Genomic DNA, 12,834 nt, shown 5'->3' with positions numbered 1-12,834 from the left:
CCTGGGATCATGACCGGAGCCAAAGGCAGATGCTCAACCACCGAGCCACCCAGGCGTCCCTTAAAATTTTTTTTTAAATTTTTTATTTATTTATGATAGTCACAGAGAGAGAGAGAGAGAGAGAGAGAGAGAGAGAGAGAGAGGCAGAGACACAGGCAGAGGGAGAAGCAGGCTCCATGCAGGGAGCCTGACGTGGGATTCGATCCCGGGTCTCCAGGATCGCGCCCTGGTCCAAAGGCAGGCGCTAAACCGCTGCGCCACCCAGGGATCCCTAAATTTTTTTTTTAAGAAATGAATTAGCAAATCCAAGAAAGGCAAGGAAGAGAGGGCCTGGGACTCCTGTGGTGAATCACCCTGTTTTCCCCAGGGGATGCTCTCCCTGGTCCTGAACTGTATTGACCGCCTAAATGTCTACACAACTGCTGCCCACTTTGCGGAATTTGCAGGGGAGGAGGCAGCCGAGTCCTGGAAAGAGATTGTGAACCTGCTCTATGAACTCCTGGGTAAGGCGCCCCATCCTGACTTCCCCTAGGGCCCCCAGAATCTCAGTCCCATTGGGTCTAACCCCCTCTTTCCACCCTCAGCCTCCCTGATCCGTGGCAATCGTAGCAATTGTGCCCTCTTCTCCACCAACCTGGACTGGCTGGTCAGCAAGCTGGATAGGCTAGAGGCCTCTTCTGGTAGGAGAACCCAAGGGGAGGGGATGGGGACTGGGGCGGGGGGGGGCCACATTCCCCTCACCTGTCACTCTGCCATCTGCACAGGGATCCTGGAGGTGCTGTACTGTGTCCTGATTGAGAGTCCTGAGGTGCTGAACATCATCCAAGAGAACCACATCAAGTCCATCATCTCCCTCCTGGACAAGCACGGGAGGAACCACAAGGTTGGCCCCCCCACCCCGACCTCTCATCCCCTGAACTCTGAATCCTGACTTTTCCACATGCCCTGGAATGCTCCACTTTGCTCCCCAATCTTATCTCCTACCTGGACTCCTCTCCACACGCTTCCATCTCAACACGAGATGTAAGTTTAAGACAGTTCTTAATGGATTCTGGGCCACAGCTGTGCTTCATTAGATCTCTGAAATATTTTTTTAAATTTCTAATTTTGTAGCATTGAGGTGGGCTGTGTCTATACTCTCCAGTTTGCCACAGGGTCCTACCCGTCCCCATTGCATGATTTCTGACCACCTCACACATGTATGTTAACCACTTGTCCCCCTGCTGACCCAAAATCTTCTCTTGACCCCCATGCTCTCCCTAACCAACCCTTTCTCTCCTCCCTCTGACCCCTCGCCTCCTCCTCCAGTCTCTCCTTTCTTACACTGCTGGTGCCTTATCTCAGCTCCTGTGACCTCTAGCCTGACCTTTCCTTTTGACCCTTGACCTTCCTCCGTGAGCCTTGACCTCCCACTTTCACCACCTCCTCACAGTCAAAAATCTCCATCTCCCATCCTGGCAAGTTATCCTTAACTTCTGGTTTCCCAAGGTAGGCCAGCCATAAACTCCCTGCCCTGGTGCTCTCGCAACCTGACCTCTGACCTTGACTTCCAGGTGCTGGACGTGCTGTGTTCCCTGTGTGTGTGCAATGGTGTGGCCGTGCGCTCCAACCAAGATCTCATTACTGAGAACTTGCTCCCTGGCCGTGAGCTTCTGCTGCAAACAAACCTCATCAACTATGTCACCAGGTCTGACCCCTAAACTCTGACCCCAGCCCAGCCTTACCCTGACCACAGATCTCAGAACCTCTCAACCCTTTCCCAGACTCAGAGACTCCACATTCAGGTGGATGTCCCTTCCAATGTCTGCCACCCTAGGACTCAACACTTGGTCCTCACAGATGTCCACTCTTGCCCCAGCTCACCCCTGGCTCCCATTCCTCTTGTCTTCTCTCCTGCTCCATTTCTGCCTCTGTCTGTTCCTCTATCTCTTTTTGTCTGTCTCTGTTTCTGTCTGTGTCTGTCTCTATTTCTTCTCCATTTCTTTTTTCTATCTCTCATTCATCTGTCTTTTTTCTGTTTTTTTGTTTTGTTTCTGGGTTTTTTTAGAGACAGAGAGTGGCAGGGAGAGATGGAGAGAGAGAGAGAGAATCTTAAGCAGGCTCCATGCCCAGTGCAGAATCCAACACGAGGCTCAATCTCACAACCCTGAGATCATGACTTGAACCGAAATGAAGAGTCAGACACTCAACAAATTGAGCTACTCAGACGCTCCTCTGTTCTTTTTTTTTTTAAGATTTTATTTCTAGGGGCGTCTGGGTGGCTCAGTCGGTTAAACATCTGCCTTCAGCTCAGGTCATGATCTTCGGGTCATGGGATTGAGCCCCGCATCAGGCTCCCTACTGAGCAGGGAGTTTGTTTCTCCCTCTCCCTGGGCCTCTCCTTCTGCTCATGCTCTCTCTCAAATAAATAAATAAACAAAATCTTAAAAAAAAAAAGATTTTATTTCTAAGTAATCTCTACATCTCATGTGGGGCTTAAACTCAAAACCCTGAGATTAAGAGTCACAAGCTCTACTGACTGAGCCAGCCAGCCACCCCTCATCTCTCTCTCTCTTTCTTTTGTCTCTTTCTGTCTTTGTCTCTGCTTTCTCTCTGTCTCCATGTCTCTGCCTTCTGTTTTTCCTGTGTATATCTCTCCTCCTCTTTCTCTCTTTCCCACCTTCACCCCTGTGACAACCTGGCTCTGTTCCCACCTCTCCCTCACTTGCTCTCCTGTCCTGTCTCTCCTGCAGCATCCGCCCCAACATCTTTGTGGGCCGAGCAGAGGGCTCCACGCAATACGGCAAATGGTACTTTGAGGTGATGGTGGACGAGGTGGCTCCATTCCTGACAGCTCAGGCCACCCACCTGCGGGTGGGCTGGGCCCTCACTGAGGGCTACAGCCCCTACCCAGGGGGCGGCGAGGGCTGGGGCGGCAATGGGGTCGGCGACGACCTCTATTCCTACGGCTTTGATGGGCTGCATCTCTGGACAGGTACCTGGACCCTTCCGGGGGCTTTCATCCTTGACTATTGTCCCCAAAGTTTTCAAGACTCTCACCACGTATCTTGGGGTTGTTGGGATCTTGATCCCCAGAATAGGCCAACTTTTGACACTTTACTCCTAATTTCCCAAGATTCGAACCCTAAAGCTTCCAGAATCTTGGCCTTAACTCATTTCCTCATAGGCTCCTGAACTCTGACCCCAGGAGATGTACGATTTCTGGCCCTAGATATCCTAGAAAACTTCCCAGATTTTTATGACTTCTGATCTTTGACTTCTGACCCCAAAGGTTCAGAGAGAACTCTAACTCCAGAATAACTTTAATCTCTGACCCCACAGCTCTCAAGATCCTAGCCTTGGGGGAAATTTGACCTTCTCACTAATCTCAGAGCTTCAGGGTCCTCCATAGGAACATTTGACCTTAGGGTTGCTAGGATCTAGATCCCATAGGATCTTCTAATATCTGCCTCTTGTCTCTTGAGACCATTGGTCTCTGACCAATGAGGTCTTGAGACCTCTGACTTCTGACCCCTCCCTAATGACCCCAATGCAGGACACGTGGCACGCCTGGTGACTTCCCCAGGACAGCACCTCCTGGCCCCTGAGGACGTGGTCAGCTGCTGCCTGGACCTCAGTGTACCGTCCATCTCCTTCCGCATCAATGGCTGTCCTGTGCAGGGTGTCTTTGAGGCCTTCAACCTGGATGGGCTCTTCTTCCCTGTTGTCAGCTTCTCAGCTGGTGTCAAGTGAGGACTTGCCCTTGCCCCATTGCCAGGCCCCAGACCTGCAACTGTTCCAAGACAGCTTCCCTAGTCACAACATGACTTCCTGTAAGGCCAGGATCTATAGCCTGCCCTCAAGACTGACTGGTCAGATCCATATGTGAAGGTCCCAGTGATCTCTATGTGGTCTCAGACACTTTAGTGTCCTCCCAATGACCCGGACCCTTCTAGTGACCTCAGCTTCTTCCCAACCCCATATCCTTTCAGTGACCTTCAAGTGTCCCCCAAGTTGCACAATGACCTCAGAGCCCCAGACTCTCCCATTTAATTCCCAAATGACTCTTCAATGACTCTACGCCATTCCAGTGACTGCCAAATGACTCCAGAAGTGACAGCTGTCTTCCAGTAACCCTAGACCCTCCCAATGACCCCCAGATAATTTTGGACTCTCCCAGTGACTTCAAGCTCTTAACAACTCTCATGACTCCAGCAACTCCCAGTAATCTTCCAATTGCTCTATAATCCCCCCATGACCACAATCCCTCATTGAACCCAATTATTTCAAAGACCTCTCAATAGCTCAGTCTTTTCCTAATGATCCCAAGCTCTATGAAGGGCTCCTCAGTGGCCATTCAGTGGTGATTAGGGTTATTTCATAGTTACATTGGATTCTCAGTCATTTCCAAATGACCTTCTTGGTCTCCCAGAAACCTTCTGATATCCCCCAAATACTCTGTTGAGCCAGGGTCTCTTCCAGTGGACCTTCCCATGACCTTGCATTAACTGCTCAATGACCCCACACTTTCTTTTTTTGATTCTCCAGTGATTCTCATTGACCTCAGACATTCTCTTTGACATTATACTTTCCTTTATGACCCTAAATGACTTCCATGACTCTATGACTGCCCAGTGATTTTTCCCAGAACTTTCCATTGATTCCAGGGTAGCTCCCTTACCCCCACAGAACGTAGATTCTCCCTGTAATGTGTCCCACCAGTGACCCCACTCTCCCACTTAGGGTGCGGTTCCTCCTTGGTGGCCGCCATGGTGAATTCAAGTTCCTCCCTCCACCTGGCTATGCCCCATGTCATGAGGCTGTGCTCCCTCGAGAACGACTTCATCTGGAGCCCATCAAGGAGTATCGGCGGGAGGGGCCTCGGGGGCCCCACCTGGTGGGCCCCAGCCGCTGCCTCTCGCACACCGACTTTGTGCCCTGCCCTGTGGACACTGTCCAGGTAGTGCCTGCTCTACAAGGGTTTCCTGGCGAGGCAGACCCCCTTAGGAGCCAGGGAGACTGGGAACTGAGCTGGAAGTTGGGAACCTTGTTGTTTAACAGATGGGGAAACTGAGGCAGAGTGGAAGCAAAGAACTCTTAAGGCAGAATCCCAGTTTCCAAGAGCCCTCAGTATAGCCCCCTAAAGAGAAGACGATTATTGTCCCAAATTACAATTGAGGAAAGTGAAGCCCAGAGAAGTAACCAACCTGTGCTAGCCACAGTCGCTGATTCCAAAGCTGGAGATCTTTTCCACTAGTTTCTTGGCATCTCTTCCATCTGGGCCTTCCCATGCCTCCTGTCCCAACCTGAGCTCCCCACCATCCCACTCAGACATGTCCCTATCAGAGACCATAGAAATCATGTTCAGGAGCCTGATCTTGAAAGTCTGATTTTGAGTGTGTTATAGTAGGCATGTGGCCTCACTCTTCTGGGCCTCAATTTGGTCATTTGTGAGGAAAGGGATAATACACCTGGATAGAGCCTACCTGGGAGCGCGGTCCCAAAGGTTAGATGAATTAATATCTGTGGAGTGCTCAGCCCAGTCCCAAGTAAGTAGTAAGTACTCAGTACAGTTCCTATTATCGGGAGCATTAGTGATATTATTGCACAGTGAATTACCATCCCCTTGTAGCCAAGCCAGAGCCTGGGCTTCCTTCTGGATGTCTCCCTCCCACTGTTCCCAGCTTGTCAGCCTCATGGGCTGTCTACCTGGCCTATTGGACATGCCCCCCTGCCTCCTCTCTTCCCCATGGCCTGCCCTGATCCAAACTATCATTATCTCTTCTCTGAAGAACCCTAACGATGTAAATATTTATTAGGCACCTACTGTGTGCCAGGCATTGACATAAACTATGTAAGATTTAGGAGTTTATCTAGGTTATATCACTGAATCCTTATGAGGTAAGTATTGTTTGGATCCTCACTGTACAAAGAAGGAAAGACTCATCCATTCATTCAGCAACCACTTCCCGAGCATCCCCTCCAGGCCTGGCTCTGGACTGGGATGGGCAAGGCTGGGAAAGTGAGGCAGCCTTAGGCCCTGGCCTCCTGGAGCAACCAGTCCACAGGGAAATATAGTCCCACTCCCAGATAATTCCTTAATTCTATGATTCTAAAACCTTACTCAGCAGGGTGTCAACTCTGCAGTCAGGGTGAGGTGATGAGGGGCAGGGCTCAGAATAGGAGAAAAGGTCTGGGGGAACTGTCTAGGGCTCATACATGTTCTTTGAAAGAAGGGTCACAGGCTGGAAGGAATGCAGGGACCTCACGAACGTTCCTTACCCTCAGATTGTCCTGCCTCCCCATCTGGAGCGCATCCGGGAGAAGCTGGCAGAGAACATCCATGAACTCTGGGCGCTGACTCGCATTGAGCAGGGCTGGACCTACGGCCCGGTGAGGGGCTGCCTGCAGCGTGAAGGCGTTCGGCTAGACCTGCTGTTGGTGGAATGAGCAGGGAGGGGCCAGTGGTTGGGGGAAGGGACTTTAGGGCACCAGGGTGTCCTTGGGTTTCCTGTGGCAGAACTAAGGGCAGGAGGTCAGGGGTCATAGCCTAGGAGTGTTGGGGGGAAGGACGGGAACCCTGAGGGGTTGACACTGGGTTTCTCCAGGTTCGGGATGACAATAAGAGGCTGCACCCATGTCTTGTGGACTTCCACAGCCTACCGGAGCCCGAGAGGAATTACAACCTGCAGATGTCAGGGGAGACGCTCAAGTGAGGAGGGTACCGGGGAACAGGGGCCAGGGCCTGACTGCTGGTGAGGAGGAGGGCAAGGAGAGGCAGGGATCGTGAGGCAGAGACTGACAGAGGACGAGAGAGAGAGACAGAGGCATAAAGAGGGCTGGTCAGTAAGAGAGAGAAAGACGTGGAATCAGGGAAAGATGGACACAGTCAAAGAGATATAGAGACAAAGAAGCAGGGAGAGACAGGAGTCAGAGAGACAGAGACCAAGACAGAGAGATGGGGACAGACCCCCAGAAAACTAGAGCAAGAGACATGGAGGGCCAACAGGGGCCAGGGTAGGAGGGAGGCCGGGCTCGGGGAGAGGAGGCCAGTGGCTGGGAGGCCATGTGGGGTGACCCTGTCCCCCCCACCCCAGGACTCTGCTGGCGCTGGGTTGCCACGTGGGCATGGCGGATGAGAAGGCAGAGGACAACCTGAAGAAGACCAAACTCCCCAAGACGTGAGTGTGGGTGGCCCCAGTCCCCTCTGGGGAGTAGAGTAGGTGGCTGGGGATGAAATGGTGAGGGCTGGGCAGTTGAGGGAGTCTTGTAGGGAGGCTGAGGTCAGAGATAAACGGGCCACAGGGTGAAGGTCATAGGACCAGGGTGTCAGGGCTCTGAAGTCAGTGGGGAGTGTCCTGGGGAGGTGTCAAGATTGCAAAGGTGGGAGTTCCAGAGGGATGATGGGTATGAGTCGAAACCCAAGGCCAGGGTCAGCCATGGGATCAGGGAAAATGAGGGAACAGAGGTAATATCTCCAAGTCAGAGGCAGAGGGTCAATGGAAAGAGATGATAGGTTGTTGGAAGTCCTAAGTAAGGGACCCTAAAATTATAGGTGAGCGATCAGAGGTCCTGGGGATAGGGGCCAGGGTTCAGAGCTCAAGGACTCCAAAGCCAAGAGGTTGAAGGAATAGGGTCCTGAGGTCAGAGGTAAGAAACCTCAAAGCTAGAAGTGAGAGGTCAGAGTTCCAGGGTTGAATATGAGTCTACCGAAATCACAATGCAGGGGTCAGAGAGGCCAGAGGTCAGTGAAGCAAAAGGCCTTGCTGGGGTCACAGGATTCTGCTTTAAGAGGCCAAGTATCTCAAAGCTTCTTCAGGGGAGTCATGGAACCCCGATGTCAGAGGTCAAAGGTCAGAAATTCCAAAACTCGGAGCTGAGGGTCACAGGACCCTGGGAGCAAGGATCAGAAGTCAGAGATCCCATTGTGCAGAGCCCAGCAGTGGGGGCGAGGGTCTCCCCTCACCAAGCTCTGCCACGCCCACAGGTACATGATGAGCAATGGGTACAAGCCGGCGCCGCTAGACCTGAGCCACGTGCGGCTGACGCCGGCGCAGATGACGCTGGTGGACCGGCTGGCAGAGAACGGGCACAACGTGTGGGCACGAGACCGCGTGGCCCAGGGCTGGAGCTACAGCGCCGTGCAGGACATCCCAGCACGCCGAAACCCTCGCCTTGTGCCCTACCGCCTGCTGGACGAGGCCACCAAGCGCAGCAACCGGGACAGCCTCTGCCAGGCCGTGCGCACGCTGCTGGGCTACGGCTACAACATTGAGCCGCCTGACCAGGAGCCCAGTGAGCACTAGCCCTGATCCCCGGCTCGGCTTCCAGACCCCCAGCTGTGACCCCTAACCCCTAACCTCTGGATTATAGCGACAGACAACACGGAGCCACCCACCGACCAAGCACTCAGGGGGCCTCCACCCCTACCCGTAACCTGACCCCTGACCTGTATCTAATTCCCAAGCCCAGCCTCCATTGGCCACCCTCCCCCTGGTCCCCAGCCTTCAGTTTCTCTGCCGCTGACCCCAACCCCGATTTCCGTCCTCTACCTGAGCCTGACTCTGCCACTCTCTCCCAGGTCCTGCTCTCAACCCTTGAATTTAAACATCGACCCTAATCTTGACCCTTAACCCTAGACCATAACGGTGACTGAGCTGCTTTTCTGTCTCTGTTAGCATCTCTTCTCTGAGGCTCTGCCTGCTAAGGAGATGGTGGGTGGTCGGGAGTGGGCAGGGAGGGGAGTCTCTCTTCGTAGGTCCTCCCCACCTCGCTGACTAGTCTGAGATTCCTCAGCTCATCTCCTGTGACACCATGAAATCATCCCTCTTCCCCAAGCACCCCCCCGCCCCAGATCCCAGCCTCTCAGTACTCCCCATCCAGCCCCTGACCCTGCCTGGCCCCCATTTGTAGGTCAGGTGGAGAGCCAGTCTCGCTGGGACCGGGTGCGCATCTTCCGGGCGGAGAAGTCCTACACGGTGCAGAGCGGCCGCTGGTACTTTGAGTTTGAAGCAGTCACCACCGGGGAGATGCGAGTGGGCTGGGCGAGGCCCGAGCTGCGGCCCGACGTGGAGCTGGGAGCTGATGAGCTGGCCTATGTCTTCAATGGGCACCGCGTGGGTACCTCCCTGGGCTCCATTCTGCGAGGCCCTGGGGTCCCTCACACAGCTTGCACACTGTCTGTGCCCCACTGTCACTCATCCCGGAGTCTGCCCTACTACTCATTCATCCATCATCCATCCATCTATCCACCCATCCCACCCTCCCTCCCTCTCTCCCTGCCCATGCGTATATCTTTTTTTTTTAAGTAAAGATGTATTTAGTTATTTGAGAGAGAGAGAGAAAAAGAGAGAGAGAGAACAAACAGGGCGAGGGGCAGAGGGAGAGGGACAAGCAGACTCCCTGCTAAGCAGGAAGCCCAACATAGGGCCCCGTCCCAGGACCCTGAGATCATGACCTGAGCCAAAGTCAGATGCTTAATCAACGGAGCCACCTAGACACCCTTGTCCATGCATATATCTATCCATCATCCATCTCTCTATCCAGCCATCCTTCTGTTCATCCATTCATCTACCCACAGATCCAACTATCCATCCATCCATCTACTCATCTGCCAGATAATCACTTAACCATCCACATTTCCATCTGTTTGCTCATTTATTTGTTAGTTCAGCCTTTCACTTATTTGTAATTTCATTTATTTATTGAATCATTTAATGCATGAATCCATCAATTCATTTACCCACCCACCCACCTGTCCGTTCATCCACCTGCCCTCTTATCCATCCATCATTCTGTCTATCCTTTCTTCCTTCCCTGTATCAACCCATGTAGACTCAATTTCCATCCATTCCATTTTTCCATCCAGCCATATACCCTGCTTCCCATCCATCCATCTCATTACCCGTTTATCTATTCTGGGGGCATATGGGTATATATGAATCTGTAGAGGGAGCACTGGCAGGTTCATTTTTCCTTTCCAGCCCTCCCGTCCCGCCCCCAACTCCCCACTACCATTTTGGTGGTCTGTATAACCCCAGCCCCAGCCATGGGAACAGTACAGAACTCAGGCAGAAGAGATGGGATACAGAGATCATTGGGAAGCATGAGAGCCTATCCCTTATATTCCAAGGATCATGTATACAGATGTGGAAAAAGATGGGGGACCTTGTGGGAGTGACCCCTCTTCTGACCCCCACGCCCTGAACCCGATGCCTTGTATATGTATCTTTACATGTCTCTCCTTGCTTCTGTATATCTCTGTCTCTCTATGTGTCTCTGCCATGTCACATCTTCCCCTCGCCTCTTCACAGGGCCAGCGCTGGCACTTGGGCAGTGAACCATTTGGGCGTCCGTGGCAGTCAGGTGATGTCGTGGGCTGCATGATCGACCTCACAGAGAACACCATTATCTTCACCCTCAATGGCGAGGTCCTCATGTCCGATTCAGGCTCTGAGACGGCCTTCCGGGAAATCGAGGTTGGGGATGGTGAGGACTGGCCTCATGGCCCATTTCTGGTTTTCTTTCATCTCACCTGACCTTACACTACATCCCTAGCCTTGTGCTTTTCCATCCCTTCCTTCCACGGTACCTCCTCCCCTCCAGCCCCTGCCCTGCCTACCTGTCTTCACCTCTGCCCATCCATCCCCTCCCACCAGGCTTCCTGCCTGTCTGCAGCTTGGGACCTGGCCAGGTGGGTCATCTGAACCTGGGCCAGGACGTGAGCTCCCTGCGGTTCTTTGCCATCTGTGGCCTCCAGGAAGGTTTTGAGCCTTTCGCCATCAACATGCAGCGCCCAGTCACCACCTGGTTCAGCAAAAGCCTTCCGCAATTTGAGGCCGTGCCCCTTGAGCACCCCCACTATGAGGTGAGGACTGACCCCACTCAGTACCTACTGATCTGCTTCCAAACCTCATTCTTCCCGCAGTTCTCTTCCCCAAATTTCTCCTTTCCTTCCGTGTTAGCCCGTGAACAGTGTAGAAGGGCATATCAGGACAGTAGTTCCCAGGGCTGCCTTGTAGGGTGTAATGTCAGTAAACCACAACCTGTCTGACCTCCAGGTTGCCTTGCTTATTAAGTGGGGAAGGGAAAAAAGAGGAGCTGGGTTACGAGACCCCAGTGGAAATTTCCAGTCCTTAGCACTAGCTCATCTTACAGCAAGGTTTAAAGACATATAAAGCTCTTGGTACATTTTGGCACCATCCTTACTAATTGCTATCCGCATACACATATTTTTTTTAGTTTATTTGTTTTTAGCAGCTCTTCATTAATTTCAGTATTCTAACTCTTAGGCTCTAATGTCTTTTCTTTTTTTAAAAAAATATTTTATTTATTTATTCTTGAGAGACAGAGAGAGAGAGAGAGGAGAGAGAGGCAGAGACACAGGCAGAGGGAGGAGCAGACTCCAGGCAGGGAGCCCAACGTGGGACTCCATCCCCAGACTCCAGGATTATGCCCTGGGCCGAAGGCAGCGCTAAACCGCTGAGCCACCTGGGCTGCCCTCTAGTGTCTTTTCTTTACCAGGGCTAAACTTAGCATCAGATGCTGACCATAAAAAAGACCAAAGTTATAGTCCTTTTCTCAACCTGGAAAGAACCTGAATCCTACATGCTTGAGCTTCAGCGGGTTCTTCAGAAGCAGCTAGACCTGGGTTGGCCTCTTATCTGCCTTTTGGCCTTGGGCATGTGACTATTTCCTCCTCAGCCTGTGTTCCCATCCATGGCATTGTTCACATCTCCTCACATAATCCTTCTTCCTCTCTCTCTCTTATGAATCATTTGGCTAAGTTGGAGACATCATGCCTGTTTTTTAATCTATGTAAACTCTGTATCTAACACGGGGTTCAAACTCATGACCCTGAGATCAACAATCACATACTCTACCGATTGAGCCAGCCAGGTGCCCCCATCATGCTTCTTTATCCCTAAACATTTCAATGTGCATTTCCTCAGAACAGGCTATACTTTTAAAGAACTACAGTCATGAAAATCCGGAAATTTAACACTAATACATACTATTACCTAATTCATAATCTATATTCAAATTTTATTAATTGTGGTGATCATGTGAATTTTATTTTTCTGGTCCAGGATCCAATCCAGGATTACATGTTGCATTTAGTTGTTGTGTCTCTTTCTTCTTCTTCTTCTTCTTCTTCTTCTTCTTCTTCTTCTTCTTCTTCTTCTTCTCCTTCTCCTTCTCCTTCTTAAGATTTTATTTATTTATTTATTTGAGAAAGAGAGAGATAAGCATGAGCAAATTGGGCAGGCACAGAGGGGGAAGGAGAGAGACAAGCAGACTCCACACTGAGCATGGAGCTCTATCTCACGACTCTGAGATCACAACCTGAGCAGAAACCAAGAGTCAGATGCTTAACCGACTGAGCTACCAAGGCGCCCCATGTCTCTTTATTCTTTATTTTTTCCTTTTTTTATTTTTTCTTTTATTTTTTTTATTTATTTATGATAGTCACACACACAGAGAGAGAGAGAGGCAGAGACACAGGCAGAGGGAGAAGCAGGCTCCATGCACCGGGAGCCCGACGTGGGACTCGATCCTGGGTCTCCAGGATCGCGCCCTGGGCCAAAAGCAGGCACCAAACCGCTGCGCCACCCAGGGATCCCTTTATTTTTTTCTTTATTCTTTATTTTTTTTTTAATTTTTTTATTTATTTATGATAGTTACAGAGAGAGAGAGAGAGGCAGAGACACAGGCAGAGGGAGAAGCAGGCTCCATGCACCGGGAGCCCGATGTGGGATTCGATCCCGGGTCTCCAGGATCGCGCCCTGGGCCAAAGGCAGGCGCCAAACCGCTGCGCCACCCAGGGATCCCCTTTCTTTATTCTTTAATGTAGAA

The 12,834-nt window shown here is 51.6% G+C and overlaps 1 protein-coding gene across 1 annotated transcript in view; it reads left to right on the top strand.

Moving 5' to 3' along the window:
- RYR1 (ryanodine receptor 1) overlaps positions 1–12,834 on the top strand; it is a 117,859-nt gene that overhangs the window by 16,746 nt on the left and 88,279 nt on the right. The window contains 14 exon segments of the mRNA XM_025425100.3: positions 368–503; positions 585–680; positions 765–883; positions 1,554–1,687; positions 2,733–2,974; positions 3,536–3,728; positions 4,723–4,939; positions 6,268–6,372; positions 6,588–6,691; positions 7,077–7,160; positions 7,967–8,274; positions 8,893–9,095; positions 10,293–10,467; positions 10,638–10,846. Of these exon segments, the coding sequence (XP_025280885.3) occupies positions 368–503; positions 585–680; positions 765–883; positions 1,554–1,687; positions 2,733–2,974; positions 3,536–3,728; positions 4,723–4,939; positions 6,268–6,372; positions 6,588–6,691; positions 7,077–7,160; positions 7,967–8,274; positions 8,893–9,095; positions 10,293–10,467; positions 10,638–10,846 (2,325 nt within the window).

The sequence above is a fragment of the Canis lupus genome, chromosome 1 (assembly GCF_003254725.2).
Source record: "Canis lupus dingo isolate Sandy chromosome 1, ASM325472v2, whole genome shotgun sequence".
NCBI lineage: Eukaryota > Metazoa > Chordata > Mammalia > Carnivora > Canidae > Canis > Canis lupus.
This window is presented reverse-complemented; position numbering and strand designations above follow the sequence as displayed.